We start from the raw sequence: 18,267 nt of genomic DNA on the forward strand, positions 1-18,267 counted from the left end.
AGGGAGAGACGGAGAGGGAGAGACAAGAGACGGAGCAAGAGACGGAGCAAGAGACGGAGCAAGAGAGGGAGAGACGGAGAGGGAGAGACGGAGACGGAGAGGGGGAGAGGGAGAGACGGAGAGGGAGAGACGGAGCAAGAGACGGAGCGAGAGGAGAGGGAGAGACGGAGAGGGAGAGGGAGAGGGGGAGACGGAGAGGGGGAGACGGAGAGGGGAGAGACGGAGAGAGGGAGACGGAGAGAGGGAGAGGGGGAGACGGAGAGGGGGAGAGGAGAGGGAGAGACGGAGAGGGAGAGACGGAGAGGGAGAGACGGAGAGGGAGAGACGGAGAGGGAGAGACGGAGAGGGAGAGACGGAGAGGGAGAGAGACGGAGAGGGAGAGACGGAGAGGGAGACGGAGAGACGGAGAGGAGAGAGAGGAGAGAGGGAGAGACGGAGAGACGGAGAGACGGAGAGGAGAGACGGAGAGGGAGAGAGACGGAGGGAGGAGAGACGGAGAGAGGAGGAGAGGAGGGAGAGACGGAGAGGGAGAGGGAGAGAGAGAGGGAGAAGGGAGAGGGAGAAGAGACTGGAGAGAGAGAGAGGGAGAGGAGAGAGAGAGAGGGAGAGGAGAGAGAGGGAGACGGAGAGGGAGAGAGGAGAGAGAGAGAGACGGAGAGGAGAGAGAGAGAGAGGGAGAAGGGAGAGAGAGAGGGAGAAGGGGAGAGACGGAGGGAGAGGGAGAGAGAGAGAGACGGAGAGAGGAGAGAGAGAGAGGGAGAGACGGGAGAGGAGAGACGGAGAGGGAGAGACGGAGAGAGGGAGCGGAGAGAGGGAGAGACGAGAGAGAGAGAGGGAGAGGGAGAGACGAGGGAGAGGAGAGAGAGGGAGAGGAGAGGGAGAGACGGAGAGGGAGAGAGAGGGAGAGGAGAGGGAGAGGGAGAGGAGAGGAGGGGGAGGGAGAGAGGGAGAGGGAGAGAGGGGAGAGACGGAGAGGGGAGAGAGGAGAGGCAGAGACGGAGAGGGGGAGAGGAGAGGGCGAGAGGGGAGAGGAGAGGGAGAGACGGAGAGAGGGAGAGGAGAGGAGAGGAGAGAGGGAGAGGGAGGGAGGGAGAGAGAGAGAGAGGAGAGGGAGAGATGGAGAGGGAGAGACAGAGAGAGGAGAGGGAGAGACGGAGAGGGAGAGACGGAGAGGGAGAGACGGAGAGGAGAGGGGGGGAGAGGAGAGGGAGAGACGGGAGAGGGAGAGAGGGGAGAGGAGAGGAGAGAGAGGAGAGGGAGAGACAGAGAGAGGAGAGGGAGAGAGAGAGGGAGAGGAGAGGGAGAGACGGAGAGGAGAGAGGGAGAGGGAGAGGCAGAGACGGAGAGGAGAGGAGAGAGGAGAGGGAGAGAGGAGAGGGAGAGACGGAGAGAGGAGAGAGGAGAGACGGAGAGAGGACGGAGAGAGGGAGAGAGAGAGAGGAGAGGGAGAGAGAGAGGGAGAGAGAGAGAGAGAGAGAGAGAGAGAGAGAGAGAGGGAGAGAGGAGAGGGAGAGACGGAGAGGGAGAGAGAGAGGAGACGGGAGAGGAGAGAGAGGGAGAGGAGAGAGGGAGAGGGAGAGGAGAGGGAGAGAGGAGAGGGAGAGAGGGAGAGACGGGGGGGGAGAGGGAGAGGGAGAGACGGAGAGGGAGGGAGAGACGGAGAGGGCGAGAGGGGGGAGAGACGGAGAGGGAGAGACGGAGAGGGGGAGAGGAGAGAGACGGAGAGAGGAGAGGGAGGGAGGGAGAGAGAGAGAGAGGGAGAGGAGAGATGGAGAGGGAGAGACAGAGAGAGACGAGAGGGAGAGACGGAGAGGGAGAGACGGAGAGGGAGAGACGGAGAGGGAGAGACGGAGAGGAGAGACGGGGAGCAGGGAGAGGGAGAGAGAGGGGAGGGGAGAGACGGGAGAGGAGAGGGAGAGAGAGGAGAGGGAGAGACAGAGAGAGAGAGAGGGAGAGAGAGAGGGAGAGGAGAGGGAGAGACGGAGAGGAGAGGGAGAGGAGAGGCAGAGACGGAGAGGAGAGGGCTTAGAGGGGAGAGGAGAGGGAGAGACGGAGAGAGGAGAGAGGAGAGACGGAGAGAGAGGAGAGAGAGAGAGAGAGAGAGAGAGAGAGAGGAGAGAGAGAGAGAGAGAGAGAGGGAGAGAGACGGAGAGAGAGGAGAGGGAGAGAGACGGGGAGAGGGAGAGACTGAGAGGAGAGGGAGAGAGAGGGAGAGAGGAGACGGAGAGGAGAGAGGAGAGAGGGAGAGGGAGAGACAGAGAGAGAGAGAGGAGAGAGAGAGAGAGGGAGAGACGGGAGAGGGAGAGACTGAGAGAGAGGAGAGGGAGAGAGAGGGAGAGGAGAGAGGAGAGAGAGGGAGAGAGAGGGAGAGGAGAGGAGAGGGAGAGACGGAGAGAGAGAGAGAGGAGAGAGGGAGAGGGAGAGAGGGAGGGAGAGAGGAGAGGGAGAGACAGAGGGAGAGGAGAGACGGAGAGAGAGAGGGAGGGAGAGAGGAGAGAGAGGAGAGGAGAGAGAGGGAGAGGAGGGAGAGAGGAGAGGGAGGGAGAGAGAGAGAGAGGAGAGGGAGAGGAGAGAGAGAGAGAGAGAGAGGAGAGGAGAGACGGAGAGAGGGAGAGGGAGAGACGGAGAGAGAGGGAGAGGAGAGGAGAGGGAGAGACAGAGAGAGGGAGGAGAGGAGAGGGAGAGACGGAGAGAGAGGAGAGGGAGAGGAGAGGGAGAGACGAGGAGAGGAGAGACGGGGAGAGAGGAGAGGAGAGAGGGGAGAGGCAGAGACGGAGGGGGAGACGGAGAGGGCGAGAGGGAGAGAGGAGAGGGAGAGACGGAGAGAGGGGAGAGGAGAGACGGAGAGGGAGGGAGAGAGAGAGAGGCAGAGAGGGAGAGGGAGAGGAGAGACGGAGAGAGAGGGAGAGGAGAGACGGGGAGAGGAGAGAGAGAGGAGAGGGAGAGACGGAGAGAGAGGAGAGACTGAGAGGGAGCGAGAGGGAGAGACAGAGAGAGGGGAGAGGGAGAGACGGAGAGGAGAGGGAGAGATGGAGAGAGGGGAGAGGAGAGGGAGAGAGGGAGAGGAGAGGGAGAGACGGAGAGAGGGGAGAGGAGAGACGGGGAGAGGGAGAGACTGGAGAGAGAGGAGAGGGAGAGAGAGGGAGAGGAGAGAGAGGGAGAGGAGAGAGAGAGAGGAGAGGGAGAGAGGGAGAGAGAGAGGGAGAGGAGAGGAGAGGGAGAGACGAGAGGAGAGAGGGAGAGGAGAGAGAGGGAGAGAGGGGAGAGGAGAGGAGGAGAGAGGAGAGAGGGGAGAGGAGAGACGGGGAGAGGAGAGGGAGAGACAGAGAGAGGAGAGGAGAGAGAGGGAGAGGAGAGACGGAGAGGAGGGGAGAGAGGAGAGAGAGGAGAGAGGGAGAGGAGAGGAGAGGGAGAGAGGGAGAGACGGAGAGGGGGAGAGGGCGAGAGGGAGAGGAGAGGGAGAGACAGAGGGGAGAGGAGAGAGGAGAGAGGAGAGGAGAGAGAGAGAGAGAGGGAGAGGAGAGAGAGAGGAGAGGGAGAGACGGAGAGGGAGAGGAGAGGGAGAGGAGAGGAGAGGGAGAGAGGAGAGAGGGGAGAGGAGAGGGAGAGACGGAGAGGAGGAGAGGGAGAGGAGAGGGAGAGACGAGGAGAGGGAGAGACGGGGAGAGGGAGAGGAGAGGAGAGGCAGAGACGGAGAGGGGAGAGACGGAGAGGGCGGAGAGGGGAGAGGAGAGGGAGAGACAGGAGAGGAGAGAGGGAGAGACGGAGAGGGAGAGAGACGGAGAGAGAGGGAGAGAGGGAGAGAGGGAGAGATGGAGAGAGGAGAGATGGAGAGAGAGGAGGAGAGGGAGAGGAGAGGGGAGACTAGGAGAGGGAGACTAGGAGAGGAGAGACTGGAGAGAGGGAGAGAGAGAGGAGAGGGAGAGGGAGACTAGGAGAGGGAGAGGGGAGACTAGGAGAGGAGAGGAGAGAGAGAGAGAGAGAGAGAGAGAGGGAGAGAGAGAGATGAGAGGGAGAGAGAGGAGAGGGAGAGGGGAGACTAGGAGAGGGAGACTAGGAGAGGGAGAGGGAGACTAGGAGAGGGAGACTAGGAGAGGGAGAGGGAGACTAGGAGAGGAGAGGGAGAGAGAGAGAGGAGAGGGAGAGGAGAGAGAGAGGAGAGGGGAGAGGGAGAGGGAGAGAGAGAGGAGAGGGAGAGGAGAGGAGGGAGAGGGAGACTAGGAGAGGGAGAGAGAGAGAGGGAGAGGAGGAGAGGGAGAGAGAGAGGAGAGGAGAGAGAGAGGAGAGGGAGAGACGGAGAGGAGAGGGAGAGACGGAGAGGAGAGGGAGAGACGGAGAGGAGAGGGAGAGACGGAGAGGAGAGGAGAGACGGAGAGGAGAGGGAGAGACGGAGAGGAGAGACAGAGACGGAGAGACAGAGAGGAGAGACGGAGAGAGGAGAGACGGAGAGAGGAGAGAGAGAGAGACGGAGAGAGAGGAGAGGGAGAGATGGAGAGAGAGGAGAGGGAGAGACAGAGAGAGAGAGGAGAGGGAGAGACAGAGAGGGAGAGACAGAGGGAGAGACAGAGAGAGGAGAGGGAGAGACAGAGAGAGGGACTGAGAGAGAGGAGAGGCAGAGAGAGAGGAACTGAGAGAGAGGAGAGGAATGGCAGAGAGAGAAAAATAATACGAGGGAGGTTTGAGAGACAGAGAGATAAATACACAATCAATGCCAGAAGCAGAGTGTGTAGCTGACAAATGGAGAAAGACCAGTTGATGAAAGGGTGATGATCAGGCTGGATCATTACCATGACTCTTTTTTTTTTTTTGGCGCTGTCGTGTGTGTGCATGCACACAACAGACCTGTGGCTGACGAAAGGGGGTGGATTGTTTTTGGATTTGATTTTCAAACCTGATATCTGTGGGTTCGCTATGATAATCCGCTGATGATCTCTGTATTACTGATTTAGTCTTCTTCATCCTACACTGCCATAACATAAGATGATACCTGTCACCGCAGACCTAGATACCATGTAAGAGGACTATACATGTGAATACAACATGTCTCTGTGCATCACAATATATGTTCCAGTAGTGCCTTAAGAGCTGCTTTGAAATAGAATGAGAACAGAGAACAGAGATTCTGTCAGGAGAATTCTTGAGTTTAAGAATGAATAATAATGTCAACGAGCACTGCACAGCTGATTCAAATGTATTTATTTTATTTATCCGTTATTTTACCAGGTAAGTTGACTGAGAACACGTTCTCATTTGCAGCAACGACCTGGGGAGTAGTTACAGGGGAGAGGAGGGGGATGAATGAGCCAATTGTAAACTGGGGATTATTAGGTGACCGTGATGGTTTGAGGGCCAGATTGGGAATTTAGCCAGGACACCAGGGTTAACACCACTACTCTTACGATAAGTGCCATGGGATCTTTAATGACCTCAGAGAGTCAGGACACCCGTTTAACGTCCCATCCGAGAGACGGCACCCTACACAGGGCAGTGTCCCCAATCACTGCCCTGGGGCATTGGGATATTTTTAGACCAGTGGAAAGAGTGCCTCCTACTGGCCCTCCAACACCACTTCCAGCAGCATCTGGTCTCCCATCCAAGGACTGACCAGGACCAACCCTGCTTAGCTTCAGAAGCAAGCCAGCAGTGGTAATAACTAACTCTTCATCAAGCTTTGATCATTTCAATCAACTGTGTAGTGCTGGGGCGAAAACCTAAACGTGCCCCCGGGGATGGGGCCCAGGACTGACTTTGGGAAACTCTGATCTAGAAACCATGAAGAAAAAACTTCATGCCGCCTTAGTCTTCCTCTACTTACCATATGGTCTCTATACTCGTGATGCCGACCTACAGAGGAGGTGTTAACTGTAGGGTTTTAGCATTGAGCAAAAAATATTTTAAATTGTTTTATTTCACTTTTATTTTTAACCAGGTAGGCCAGTTGAGACTAGTTCTCATTTACAACTGTGACCTGGCCAAGATAAAGCAAAGCAGTGACACAAAAACAACAACACAGAGTTACACATGGGATAAACAAACGTACAGTCAATAACACAATAGAATAATCTGTATACAGTGTGTGCAAAGGAAGTAAATAGGCCAATATTGGCGAAGTAATTACAATTAGGCAATTTACACTGGAGTGATATATGTGCACATGAGGATGTGCAAGTAGAAATACTGGTGTACAAAAGAGCAGAAAAACAAATATGGGGATGAGGTAGGTAGTTGGTTGGATGGGCTATTTACATATGGGCTGTGTACAACTGCAATGATCGGTAAGCTGCTCCGACACCTGACGTTTATAGTTAGTGAGGGAGATAGTAGTCCCCAACTTCAGTTATTTTTGCAATTCGTTCCAGTCATTGGCAGCAGAGAACTGGAAGGAAAGGTGGCCAAAGGAGGTGTTGGCTTTGGGGGTGATCAGTGAGATATACCTGCTGGAGCGTGTGCTTCGGGTGGGTGTTACTATGGTGACCAGTGAGCTGAGATAAGGCGGAGCTTTACTTAGCAAAGACTTGACCTGGAGCCAGTGGGTTTGGCGATAAATATGTAGCAAGGACCAGCCAACGATAGTATACAGGTCTCAGTGGTGGGTAGTATATGGAGCTTTGATGACAAAACAGATGGCACTGCACTACATCCAGTTTGCTGAGTGTTTGAGGCTATTTTGTAAATGACATCGCCAAAGTCAAGGATTGGTAGGATAGGTTATGTTTCGCAGCATGAGTGAAGGATGCTTTGTTGCGTAATAGGAAGCCAAAAAAGTTTAACTTTGGATTGGAGATGCTTAATGTGAGTCTGGAAGGAGAGTTTATGCAAATTGACACATCAGAAAATAAGAGCAACTCAACCTCACTGCCTGGAACACACCCATTGAGAAAGCACAGCCCCTTAAAGGTCCTTCTGCTAGATTTGAGAGGTCGTATTATTGAAAACGTCTGGACCTGGAGAAGTGTTTAACATCTCAGGAAACCCTTTGTGGCTTGTAAGGATGTTTTCCTGCTACCATTGATGACTGCGTTCCTAGTCTGGTATCATGTCTGAGGAAATGAGACTTTGTCGAACTCCTTGCCCTGAGGAGGAGTGTATATCATATGGCAAGATATGCTCTAAAAAGACCATTAGAAGGGGAGTGCATTTCTACTCTTCAGGCTGTGAACATATCATCATTGATTAACATTGATTAATCATAGATTGTAGATATGTTTGGGGTTTATAAAGATGGGTGTTTTAGTGTTAGTTCCTTTTTGTTTATTTTATCTCAGCACAGCTTAGCTTCATGTGCACACATTCTCCTCATACACAAGTAAAACACACATTGTATAGTTTTGGACTAGCGCCATCTCAGAAGATGATGCTTGGCTAACTTCTCCACCATAAGACGTGTGTACATGGCTGCATTGTTCACCAAACCAGGGTATGTCAATCAAAAAAATGAATGTAAATGTGATGCCAGCTCTGGCTTTTGTAGGTATCAGATTGTCAATGATTCTATTTACATGTTCAAGGAAGGTCGTGTAGACCAGTGGAGGCTGGTGGACTGAGCTATAGGAGGATGGGCTTATTGGAGTGGTATAAATGGAACGGAGTCAAAAGTGGTTTCCATATGTTTGCATTTGATACCGTTCCATTTCTTCCATTCCAGCCATTACAATGTGATGTCCTCCTATCGCTCCTCCCACCAGCCTCCACTGGTGTAGACATCTCAGCAATTGAAACCAGTTTGACCACAAATAGCAGAGGGAATAGTGCGAAATCAATATACCTTACTCATGAAGAAAAAATGTCCCTCCTCCTATAGATCTTTACCCTTATTGTGTGGTCCCCTCCCCATGCATCTGATAGAAACCTACAGAGGAGGTATTAACTTTAGCCACATGCTCAATGCAACCACAACCTCTGTTTGAACATTCTTATGCGGTAATGCACCTACAGTAAAAAGCTTGTTTGCTCTCCACCATAGACACTGAAGAAGCAGAAAACAAAAGAACACGCCCACATTGAGAGAGCGCAGCCCCTTGAAGGTCCTGCCCCTGCACCTGAGCACATTGAGAGAGCGCAGCCCCTTGAAGGTCCTGCCCCTGCACCTGAGCACATTGAGAGAGCGCAGCCCCTTGAAGGTCCTGCCCCTGCACCTGAGCACATTGAGAGGTCCTGCCCCTGCACCTGAGCACATTGAGAGAGCGCAGCCCCTTGAGCGCAGCCCTGAGCACATTGAAGCCCCTTGAAGTCCTGCCCCTGCACCTGAGCACATTGAGAGAGCGCAGCCCCTTGAAGGTCCTGCCCCTGCCCTGAGCACATTGCACCTGCCCCTGCACCTGCACATTGAGAGAGCGCAGCCCCCCTTGAAGGTCCTGCCCCTGCACCTGAGCACATTGAGAGAGCGCAGCCCCTTGAAGGTCCTGCCCCTGCACCTGAGCACACATTGAGAGAGCGCAGCCCCTTGAAGGTCCTGCCCCTGCACCTGAGCACATTGAGAGAGCGCAGCCCCTTGAAGGTCCTGCCCCTGCACCTGAGCACATTGAGAGAGCGCAGCCCCTTGAAGGTCCTGCCCCTGCACCTGAGCACATTGAGAGAGCGCAGCCCCTTGAAGGTCCTGCCCCTGCACCTGAGCACATTGAGAGAGCGCAGCCCCTTGAAGGTCCTGCCCCTGCACCTGAGCAGTGTGGCTCTGTAATGGGCATTATTTGATGCCCCTGTATTTACCTCAATGAGCAGATGCTCTGAACCAGGGGTGTCAAACTCATTCTGTGGAGGGCCTAGTGTCTGCAGGGTTTTCTTTATTCTATGGTGTAAAGGTGTTTGCAACAATTGGATGTGCGGGTGGGTAAGAAGGATAAAAAATAAATAAAATATCATACAAAATATCAAAAAATAAATTAACTGAACAAAATCAACCTGCTTTTCTGTGAGGAAAACCCCCCCCAAAACAATTCTAATCAGGTCAGAAGGACATTTCCTAGCAACAGTAGTCCTTGCACTGCTTCTGCCATGAAGTCTTGTTGCCCTAAAAACTTCTCGGCTGTAGATATTATGTCCAACTTCTTAGACACTTATGCTGTATAATCAATCACTGTGACTATAAATACTACATAATTCACCTTCACAATGATTGTATGCAGAACACTTGATTGACTTTAAACATTAGTAACTGGTTGTAATGCATCCATCGCCATGTCTTGTTCAACACTGTGACCTCTTTCCCCTTCAACTCTCTTCATCTCCTCCACATAGGAGATCTGCTGTACAGCCCTGATCCTTGACATCTCGACCTCTTTCGCCCTAAACAGGGCAGTGGCAACATGTTCTATTCACAGATTCTTCAATACCATACTTCTCCCGTCTGCAAACATTTGACACATTACCAAATCTTTCACAATTCCCACACTGTAATGGTTTGGGCAGAACTGCATATTAATGCCCATCATTTTGTTGGACTAGCAGGTGTCCACATACTTTTGGTCATGTAGTGTATCAACAGAGAAACCCTTTTTAACCACATTTTACTATCCATTTAATGGTATGTATTAATAAGCCTAAACAACAAGGATATTGATGGAGCATGTTGGAAGCCATGTTTCAAAAGGTTAGGTTGACCTAATACTGCCTGCAAGAGATTGTTCCAGAAAGGCTATTAATTCTGCAAGAGATGCACTAGAAATTGTGTTTAAAGACTGTTTGCAGAAGATTTTCAGTAGTGGAGTGTATTTCTACTGCCAAAGTTGTACACTAATACTTTTTATACACTTTTTACTTGCCATTTGCATTTAATATTGTGGCTATATTTTGAGTTGAGGGTTAATAAAGTTACTTTTAAATGTTCATTATCATTGTTAGTTTCTGTCTGTATCTCTTACCACACACTTTAGCCTCCATCACATGCTCCTTTTATTTAACCTGGCATTTCAATGAAGAGCACATTTATTATTTACAAGGCTGCCTAGGCCTTCACACCTGGGCCTAACACACCTCATACACACAGGTAAGACGCACAGTCAACAGTTTGGACTACCAACATCTTATGCTTATTGTTTGGCTAAATACTCAAACATCAGATATTGTTCACTAAACAAGGTAGTTTTGTAGAACTGCACACTACCACAATCTTACATTTGAATGAGTATTGTCTGGCTAACGACTGAATAGTGATGTGCATGTCAAATCAAATTTATTTATATAGCCCTTTGTACATCAGCTGATATCTCAAAGTGCTGTACAGAAACCCAGCCTAAAACCCCAAACAGCAAGCAATGCAGGTGTAGAAGCACGGCTATACAAAGGCTATACAGTGGTAAGTTTAGGTTTTATTTATTCACACTAAAGACAAGAAGTGAAAGACAAAACAGTGCAGATATAAATTGGTAAAACGGTGTGCAGGTGAGGTTGGAAGCCTAAAAGGGCTGATATGAAAACTACACCACAAATCTATGTACAAAAAACATTGTTAATTCAGTCAAAAAGCATATTAATTATAATTGTACATGATATACTCAGTATTCAAGAAAAAGTGTGTGTGCGTGTATGAGTATTTGTAGATGGAAATGCATAATTGACTTGCATTGATGTGGTAAATACATAAGATATTTTGTTTCTTTAAAAAAGGTGCAGATGGAGCCAGGTAATTAGAGGATGAGGCTAGTCTTGCAAATGTCTTTTGTATGATGAGTAGTTTATGTACAATACATTTGTTACGTTACAGCCTTATTCTAAAATGGATGAAATATTTTTTTTACTCAACAATCTACACACAATACCCCATAATTACAAAGTAAAAACAGGATTTTAGAAAATTTTGCAAATGTATTCAAAATAAAAAACAGATACCTTATTTACATAAATATTCAGACCCTTTGCTTTGAGACTCGAAATTGAGCTCAGGTGCATCCTGTTTCCATTGATCATCCTTGATGTTTCTACAACTTGATTGGAGTCCACCTGTGGTAAATTCAATTGATTGGACATGATTTGGAAAGGCACACACCTGTCTATATAAGGTCCCACAGTTGACATTGCACGTCAGAGCAAATGCCAAGCCATGAGGTCGAAGGAATTGTCCGTAGAGCTCCGAGACAGGATTGTGTCCAGGCACAGATCTGGGGAAGGGTACCAAAACATTTCTGCAGCATTGAAGGTCCCCAAGAACACAGTGGCCTCCATTATTCTTAAATTGAAAAAGTTTGGAACCACTAAGACTCTTCCTAGAGCTGGCTGCCCAGTCAAACTGAGCAATCGGGGGAGAAGGGCCTTGATCAGGGAGGTGACCAAGAACCCGATGGTCACTCTGACAGAGCTCCAGAGTTCCTCTGTGGAGATGGGAGAACCTTCCAGAAGGTCAACACTCTATGCAGTACTCCACCAATCAGGCCTTTATGGTAGTGTGGCCAGATGGAAGCCACTCCTCAGTAAAACATTTGGGGGGAAAGGTATTTAAAGGTATGAGCTCTGCTTTGTTTTTTGAAGTGTGTACAGCCTATCAGGATAAGGTAAGACCCAGATGCAGACCGTGTCAAAGTAACAATGTTTATTACAGTACAGAGGCAAAGGTACAGGACGGCAGGCTCAGGGTCAGGTCAGGCAGAGATCGGAAATCCATATAACGGCAAAGGTACAGGATGGCAGTCGGGCATGCAGAGTGGTCAGGCAGGTAGGTTCAGGGTCAGGACAGGCAAGGGTCAAAAACCAGGAGGGTGAGAAAAAGAGAAGCTGGGAAAAGACAGGAGCTGACAGGACAACGCTGGTAAGCTTGACAAACAAGATGAACTGTCAATAGACAAACAGAAAACACAAGTATAAGTACACAGGTTAATGGGGAAGATGGGCGACACCTGGGGAGGGTAGAGACAAGCACAAAGACAAGTGAAACAGATCAGGTGTGACAGTACTCCCCCCTCTCTCTACCTGGGCACATTGGTTGACCGGGGTGCCAGCGGGGGAAGTCGGCGATGAGGGCTGGGTCCAGGATGTCTCTAGCGGGGACCCAGCACCTCTCCTCCGGGCCATAACCCTCCCAAGTCAACCATGTACTGGAAACCCCTGCCCCATGGTCGAACCCTCAGGGGGCGTCTCATCGTGTACGCCGGATGGCCGTCGACGACGCAGGGAGGAGGGGTTGGCCTGGAAATGGAAGACAAGGAACTGTGAGACACAGGCTTGATACGGGATACATGAAAGGTGGGGTGTATACAAAAGATACGGGGCAACAGAAGATGAACAGCAGAGGGACTAATGACCTTGGCGATGGGGAAAGGGCTGATAAACCTGGGGGAAGGTTTGCGAGACTCCATACCTTCTGCCCCAGATGATACCAGGGAGCCGGGGTGTGATAGCGATATTGCTTGTCGTCGATACCTTGAGGTGGTCTTGAGGAGGGCCGACCGGGCTCTCCTCCAGGTACGATGACAGCGGCGGACAAACATCTGGGCAGAAGGGATGCTGACCTCCTCTTCCTGCTTAGGGAAGAGCGGGGGCTGATACCCCAGGGGACCCTCGAAGGAAGATAGGCCCGTGGCAGAGCAGGGAAGAGTGTTGCGGACATATTCAACCCACACAAGGTGCTGGCTCCAAGTGGTTCGGTTGGCTGCGACCAGGCAGCACAGGATGGTCTCGAGGTCCTGGTTGGCTCGCTCCGACTGGCCAATGGAATGGGGGTGGAACCCGGAGGACAGGCTGGCCGACGACCAAGTGAGGGTGCAGAACACCTTCCATTGGGATGAGAACTGAGGACCCGGTCAGAGACCATTTCCACAGGCAGTCCATGGATCCGGAAGACATGCTGCACCATGACCTGGGCCGTCTCTTTGGCAGAGAGTAGTTTGGAGAGAGGAATGAAGTGGGCGGCTTTGGAGAACCGATCCACCATGGTCAGGATGGCAGTGTTGCCTTCAGACGGGGGAAGACCCGTGACAAAGTCCAGGAGATGTGAGACCAGGGACGGTGGGGGACAGGCAGAGGTTGGAGTAGACCAGCCGGAGCTTGCAGAGGAGTCTTGTTCTGTGCATAAACTGTGCAAGCAGTGATGAATGAGGACACGTCCGAGACCATTGTAGATGAACGGATGTTCCGCTCGCTCCAGCCAGTGCCTCCATTCCTCCAACGCCATCTTCACCACGAGAAGCTCCCGATTCCCCACATCGTAGTTACTTTCCGTGGCATAGAGGCGATGGGAAAATAAGATGTAGGGATGTAGCTTGAAGTCAAAGGCAGAACACTGGGATAGGACAGCCCCCACCCCGATGTCTGAAGCATCGGGCTCCACTACGAACTGACAAGATGGGTCCGGATGAACCAGGATGGGAGATGTGGTGAAGCGATGTTTGAGGTCCCAGAATCCTTGGTTCGCAGCTGGGGACCAGGTGAATGGAACATTGGGCGAGGTGAGTGCTGACGGGGGAAGCCAGGGTGCAGCAACCCAGGATTAAGTGGAAATAGAAATTGGTGAACACCAGGAAACGTTGCAGCTCCACCCTGGACGTAGGCTGAGGCCAATCCATCATTGCTCTCACCTTCCTGGGAACCATCTGGACACTCCCAGCAGAGATGATGTAACCCAGAAAAACTATGGTGGAGCGATGGAACTCATACTTCTCCGCCTTCACAAACAGCTGATTCTCCAGAAGGCGTTGAAGGACCTGCCGGACGTGGAGCACGTGTTCTTGAGGGGAGTGGGAGAAGACGAGGATGTCATCAATGTAGACGAAGACGAACCGGTTTAATATGTCGCAGAAAACATAATTCACCAGAGCCTGGAACACCGCAGGGGCGTTGATGAGGCCAAAGGGCATGACCAGATACTCGTAGTGGCCACTGGCCGTGTTGAAGGCGGTCTTCCACTCGTCTCCGCACCAGGTGGTAGGCGTTCCGTAGATCCAGCTTGGAAAACAGTGGCCCCCTGGAGTGGCTCGAAGGCCGAGAAGATGATTAGTAGCAGGTAACGGTTCTTAACCGTAATGTCATTGAGTCCCCGGTAGTCAATGCACAGGAGCAGGGTCTTGTCCTTTTTCTCCACAAAGACGAATCCTACGCCGGCATGAGAGGAAGAGTGATGGATAAATCCTAGCGGCGTTGTGCTAAGGAGAAGGTCAATCCCGCAGTCATAGGGTCGGTGCGGCGAAAGCGACGTGGTCCGGGCCTTGCTGAACACCTCCCGGAGGTCCTGGTACTTCGCGGGAATGGGGAAGAGGTCGGGGCACCTTCCGAGCCCCCAGGAAGACGTCCCGGGGCAGGTTGGGCTGACTTCAGGCAATGGGCGTGGCAGAATGGGCTCCAGCCAATGATGGCACTAGTAGACCAGTTAATGAGGAGATTGGGTCGTTGGAGCCAGGAGAATCCCAATACCACGGGAATCAGAGGGGACTTGATGAGCGGGAACTGGATAGCCTCGTTGTGGTTCCCTGATACCTGTAGGTGGACGGGAGTGGTGTTGTGGGTGGGAGTGGTGTTGTGGGTGACTTGTGGGTGACTTGTACATATTGAAGATATTGGATAACTGTCCACATTTACTTTTCGTCAGCCAACAAGATGAGTAGGCCTAACGAACAGCAAAAGCACTAGCCTATGTCAATCTACTATCCTCCATGACCTATGCTATTCTGTACGAGAAATAAATATTCCAAACCTAGTCTGGGACAGTTGTGGGATGCTATAGATCCCAAATAAATACAACCACTAGCATCAAAAATACTTTTTTACGCAATGTGGCTGACGCATCAGATCAGAACATTTAGTTTAAAATGTTTATAAACTATTAGGCTCTTTCTTCACATTATAAGTGTAGCATGCGCACATGGTGGTAGGCTATAAGTGTGAATGTTCCATTGGCTATAAGTGTGAATGTTCCACACCGTTATCAAAAGTGACCACAAATGCAATTATGCATGTAATGCTTTTATTATAAAGGTGCATTTTTATGGTGAAAATTATCTTCCCCAAACTTGAAACTCACGTACTGCTTATGTCTGCCAGTTAGGCTCTACACCCCTTGTAAATCGGATTAATGTGTTATTTGGCTACTTTAGTTACAAACTTTACCAAAACATATAGGCCTATGGGCTAGGCCACATGAGGTGTGTGAGACTATGATTAGAAAAAGTTGCAAAAAAAAGGCATTGTTTCTTATCACAAGCGATAATATATAATTCACAAGTGACAGGCTAATATTGTCACCCATCAGACTATTCTTGATTTAATCTTGTATTTATTTACATATACAGTCGTGGCCAAAAGTTAAGAATGACACATATTCATTTTCACAAAGTCTGCTGCCTCAGTTTGGATGATGGCAATTTCCATATTCTCCAGAATGTTATGAAGAGTGATCAGATGAATTGCAAATAATTGCAAAGTCCCTCTTTGCCATGCAAATGAACTGAATCCCCCCAAAACTTTTCCACTGCATTTCAGCCCTGCCACTAAAGGACCAGCTGACATCATGTCAGTGATTCTCTCGTTAACACATGTGTGAGTGTTGATGAGGAAAAGGCTTCAAAAGGAGGGTGGTGCTTGGAATCATTGTTCTTCCTCTGTCAACCATGGTTACCTGCAAGGAAACACCTGCCGTCATCATTGCTTTGCACAAAAAGGGCCAGGATATTGCTGCCAGTAAGATTGCACCCAAATCAACCATTTATCGGACCATCAAGAACTTCAAGGAGAGCAGTTCAATTGTTGTGAAGAAGGCTTCAGGGTGCCTAAGAAAGACCAGCAAGCGCCAGGACCGTCTCCTAAAGTTGATTCAGCTGCGGGATCGGGGCACTACCAGTGCAGAGCTTGTTCAGGAATGGCAGCAAGCAGGTGTGAGTGCATCTGCATGCACAGTGAGGCGAAGACTTTTGGAGGATGGCCTGGTGTCAAGAAGGGCAGGAAAGAAGCCACTTATCTCCAGGAAAAACATCAGGGACAGACTGATATTCTGCAAAAGGTACAGGGATTGGTCTGCTGAGGACTGGGGTAAAGTCATTTTCTCTGATGAATCCCCTTTCCAAATGTTCAGTGCATCCGGAAAAAAGCTTGTCTGGAGAAGACAAGGTGAGCGCTAGCATCAGTCCTGTGTCATGCCAACAGTAGAGCATCCTGAGACCATTCATGTGTGGGGTTGCTTCTCAGCCAAGGGAGTGGGCTCACTCACAATTATGCCTAAGAACACAGCCATGAATCCTTCGAGAGCAACTTCTCCCAACCATCCAGGAACAGTTTGGTGATAAACAATGCATTTTCCAGCATGATGGAGCACCTTGCCATAAGGAAAAAGTGTTAACTAAGTGGCTCGGGGAACAAAACATAGATATTTTGGGTCCATGGCCAGGAAACTCCCCCGACCTTAATCCCATTGAGATTTTGTGGTCAATCCTCTAGAGGTGGGGACAAACAAAAACCCACAAATTCTGACAAACTTCAAGCATTGATTATGCAAGAATGGGCTGCCATCAGTCAGGATGTGGCCCAGAAGTTAACTGACAGCATGCCAGGGCGGATTGCAGAGGTCTTGAAAAAGAAGGGTCAACACTGCAAATATTGACTCATTGCATCAACTTCATGTAATTGTCAATAAAAGCCTTTGGCACTTATGAAATGCTTGTAATTATACTTCAGTATTCCATAGTAACATCTGACAAAAATATCTAAAGACACTGAAGCAGCAAACTTTGTGGAAATTCATATTTGTGTCATTATCAAAACGTTTGGCCACGACTGTCCTAAATAATATATGTGTGAAATTTGTTTTGATTTAGAATGGACCATTATCATTCACCTGTCTCGAAAAATACATGTCGTCAATGCACTTAAATAGGGCATGGAGGACGCTTTTCCCGTGGTTCATTTTCATGCCAGCCAAGTAGGCTATACTCCTGTTGTATAAATAAGCAATGTGCATAATATTAGGAATGTAGAGAAATAAATATATTAGGCATAGCCTATAGAAAGCTGTTGGATCCTCTTTTTAATGGAGACCATCACTGTTTTCTCGGCAATTGCAGAGCCTATTGAAATGTTGCGCAACATGAACTCATGGGTTCTCATGAAGTGTTTGATTAGATTTTCGATTTCATTTGCATTGATGTCAGAGTGATTCGAGGGACAATAGAGTGCTGAGTACCAGGCAGTTAGCAAGTTTGGTAGGCTACTAATGACCATCAGCAGCTTGGGGAAGACTAATTACCCTGACTAAACGGTCACGTGGAATTTGACTGCCTTCATGATAAACCTGATGATGAAGTTGGTGTCGTGCAAAGCCACGCAGTCTAGAACCAAAATGAGTTCTTCGGCTGTCCCCATAAGAGAACCCTTTGAACCCTTTTGGATCCAGATAGAACCCTTTTGGGTTCCATGTATAACCATTTCCACAGAGAGTTCTACCTGGAACCAAAAAGGTTTCTTCTATGGGGACAGCCACAGAACCATTTTGGAACCCTTTTTTCTAAGAGTGTGCCCGTCAGGAAGTCCAGGATCCAGTTGCAGAGGGTGGTGTCCAGACCCAGGGCTCTGAGCTTGGAGGAAACAATAGTGTTGAATGTGGAACTGTAGTCAATGAACAGCATTCTCACAAGTGTTCCTCTTGTCCAGATGTGTTATGGCCATGTGAATAGCGATGGAAATGACATCTCCTTGTCTTTACACAGATGTTGACACCACCAAAGACCCCTGTCAGAAGGTGAAGTGTAGCCGAAACAAGGTGTGTATCGCCCAGGGATACCAGAGGGCTGTGTGTGTCAACCGCAAGAAGCTCGAGCACAGGTGAGTGTGTGTAGATTGGTCTCACACCCCATTCAATGGTAATTCTAAGGTTGCGTAGGTTAGTGAATTAAATTATTTTTCTACGGTTAGCTCCCTAACAGTAAAGTGTGTTCTTAATTCTCCCTCATTACAGCTTGATGTTTAATGATACTGCTGTGTTGCAGACCACAGGAGGCTGCTGAGGGGAGGACGGCTCATAATAATGGCTGGAACGGAGTGACGCTCCAGCCATTACCATGAGCCCGTCCTCCCCAATTAAGGAGCCACCAACCTCCTGTGCTGCAGACAGATGATTAAACACCTGTAGGTGTACTGGTACTGTCCGTCGCTAGCTCTATAAATACCCTGTGGTTGTTGTGATAGGATCCTGTGGATGGATCCTCAGGACATGTCTGTGGATGTGTTAACAAACTATCAAACTACATTATCACAACACAAGCTTTCACAAAAAAGAATATAAATATCTAGATTTATTCTGAGGTGAATATCGAAGCCGAACTGATGTCCCCAACACAATTCACTGGAATGTTGCTAGTG

At 49.7% G+C, this 18,267-nt stretch overlaps 1 protein-coding gene across 2 annotated transcripts in view; it reads left to right on the plus strand.

Annotated features, from left to right (window-relative positions):
- LOC112247198 (testican-2) overlaps nt 1-18,267 on the plus strand; it is a 77,859-nt gene that overhangs the window by 44,272 nt on the left and 15,320 nt on the right. For both annotated transcript variants that reach the window (XM_042299064.1, XM_042299065.1), the window contains one exon: nt 17,616-17,730. In XM_042299064.1, coding sequence (XP_042154998.1) covers nt 17,616-17,730 — 115 coding nt within the window. The remainder of the gene's footprint in view (nt 1-17,615; nt 17,731-18,267) is intronic.

This window comes from Oncorhynchus tshawytscha, linkage group LG16 (genome assembly GCF_018296145.1).
Source record: "Oncorhynchus tshawytscha isolate Ot180627B linkage group LG16, Otsh_v2.0, whole genome shotgun sequence".
Classification (NCBI taxonomy): domain Eukaryota; kingdom Metazoa; phylum Chordata; class Actinopteri; order Salmoniformes; family Salmonidae; genus Oncorhynchus; species Oncorhynchus tshawytscha.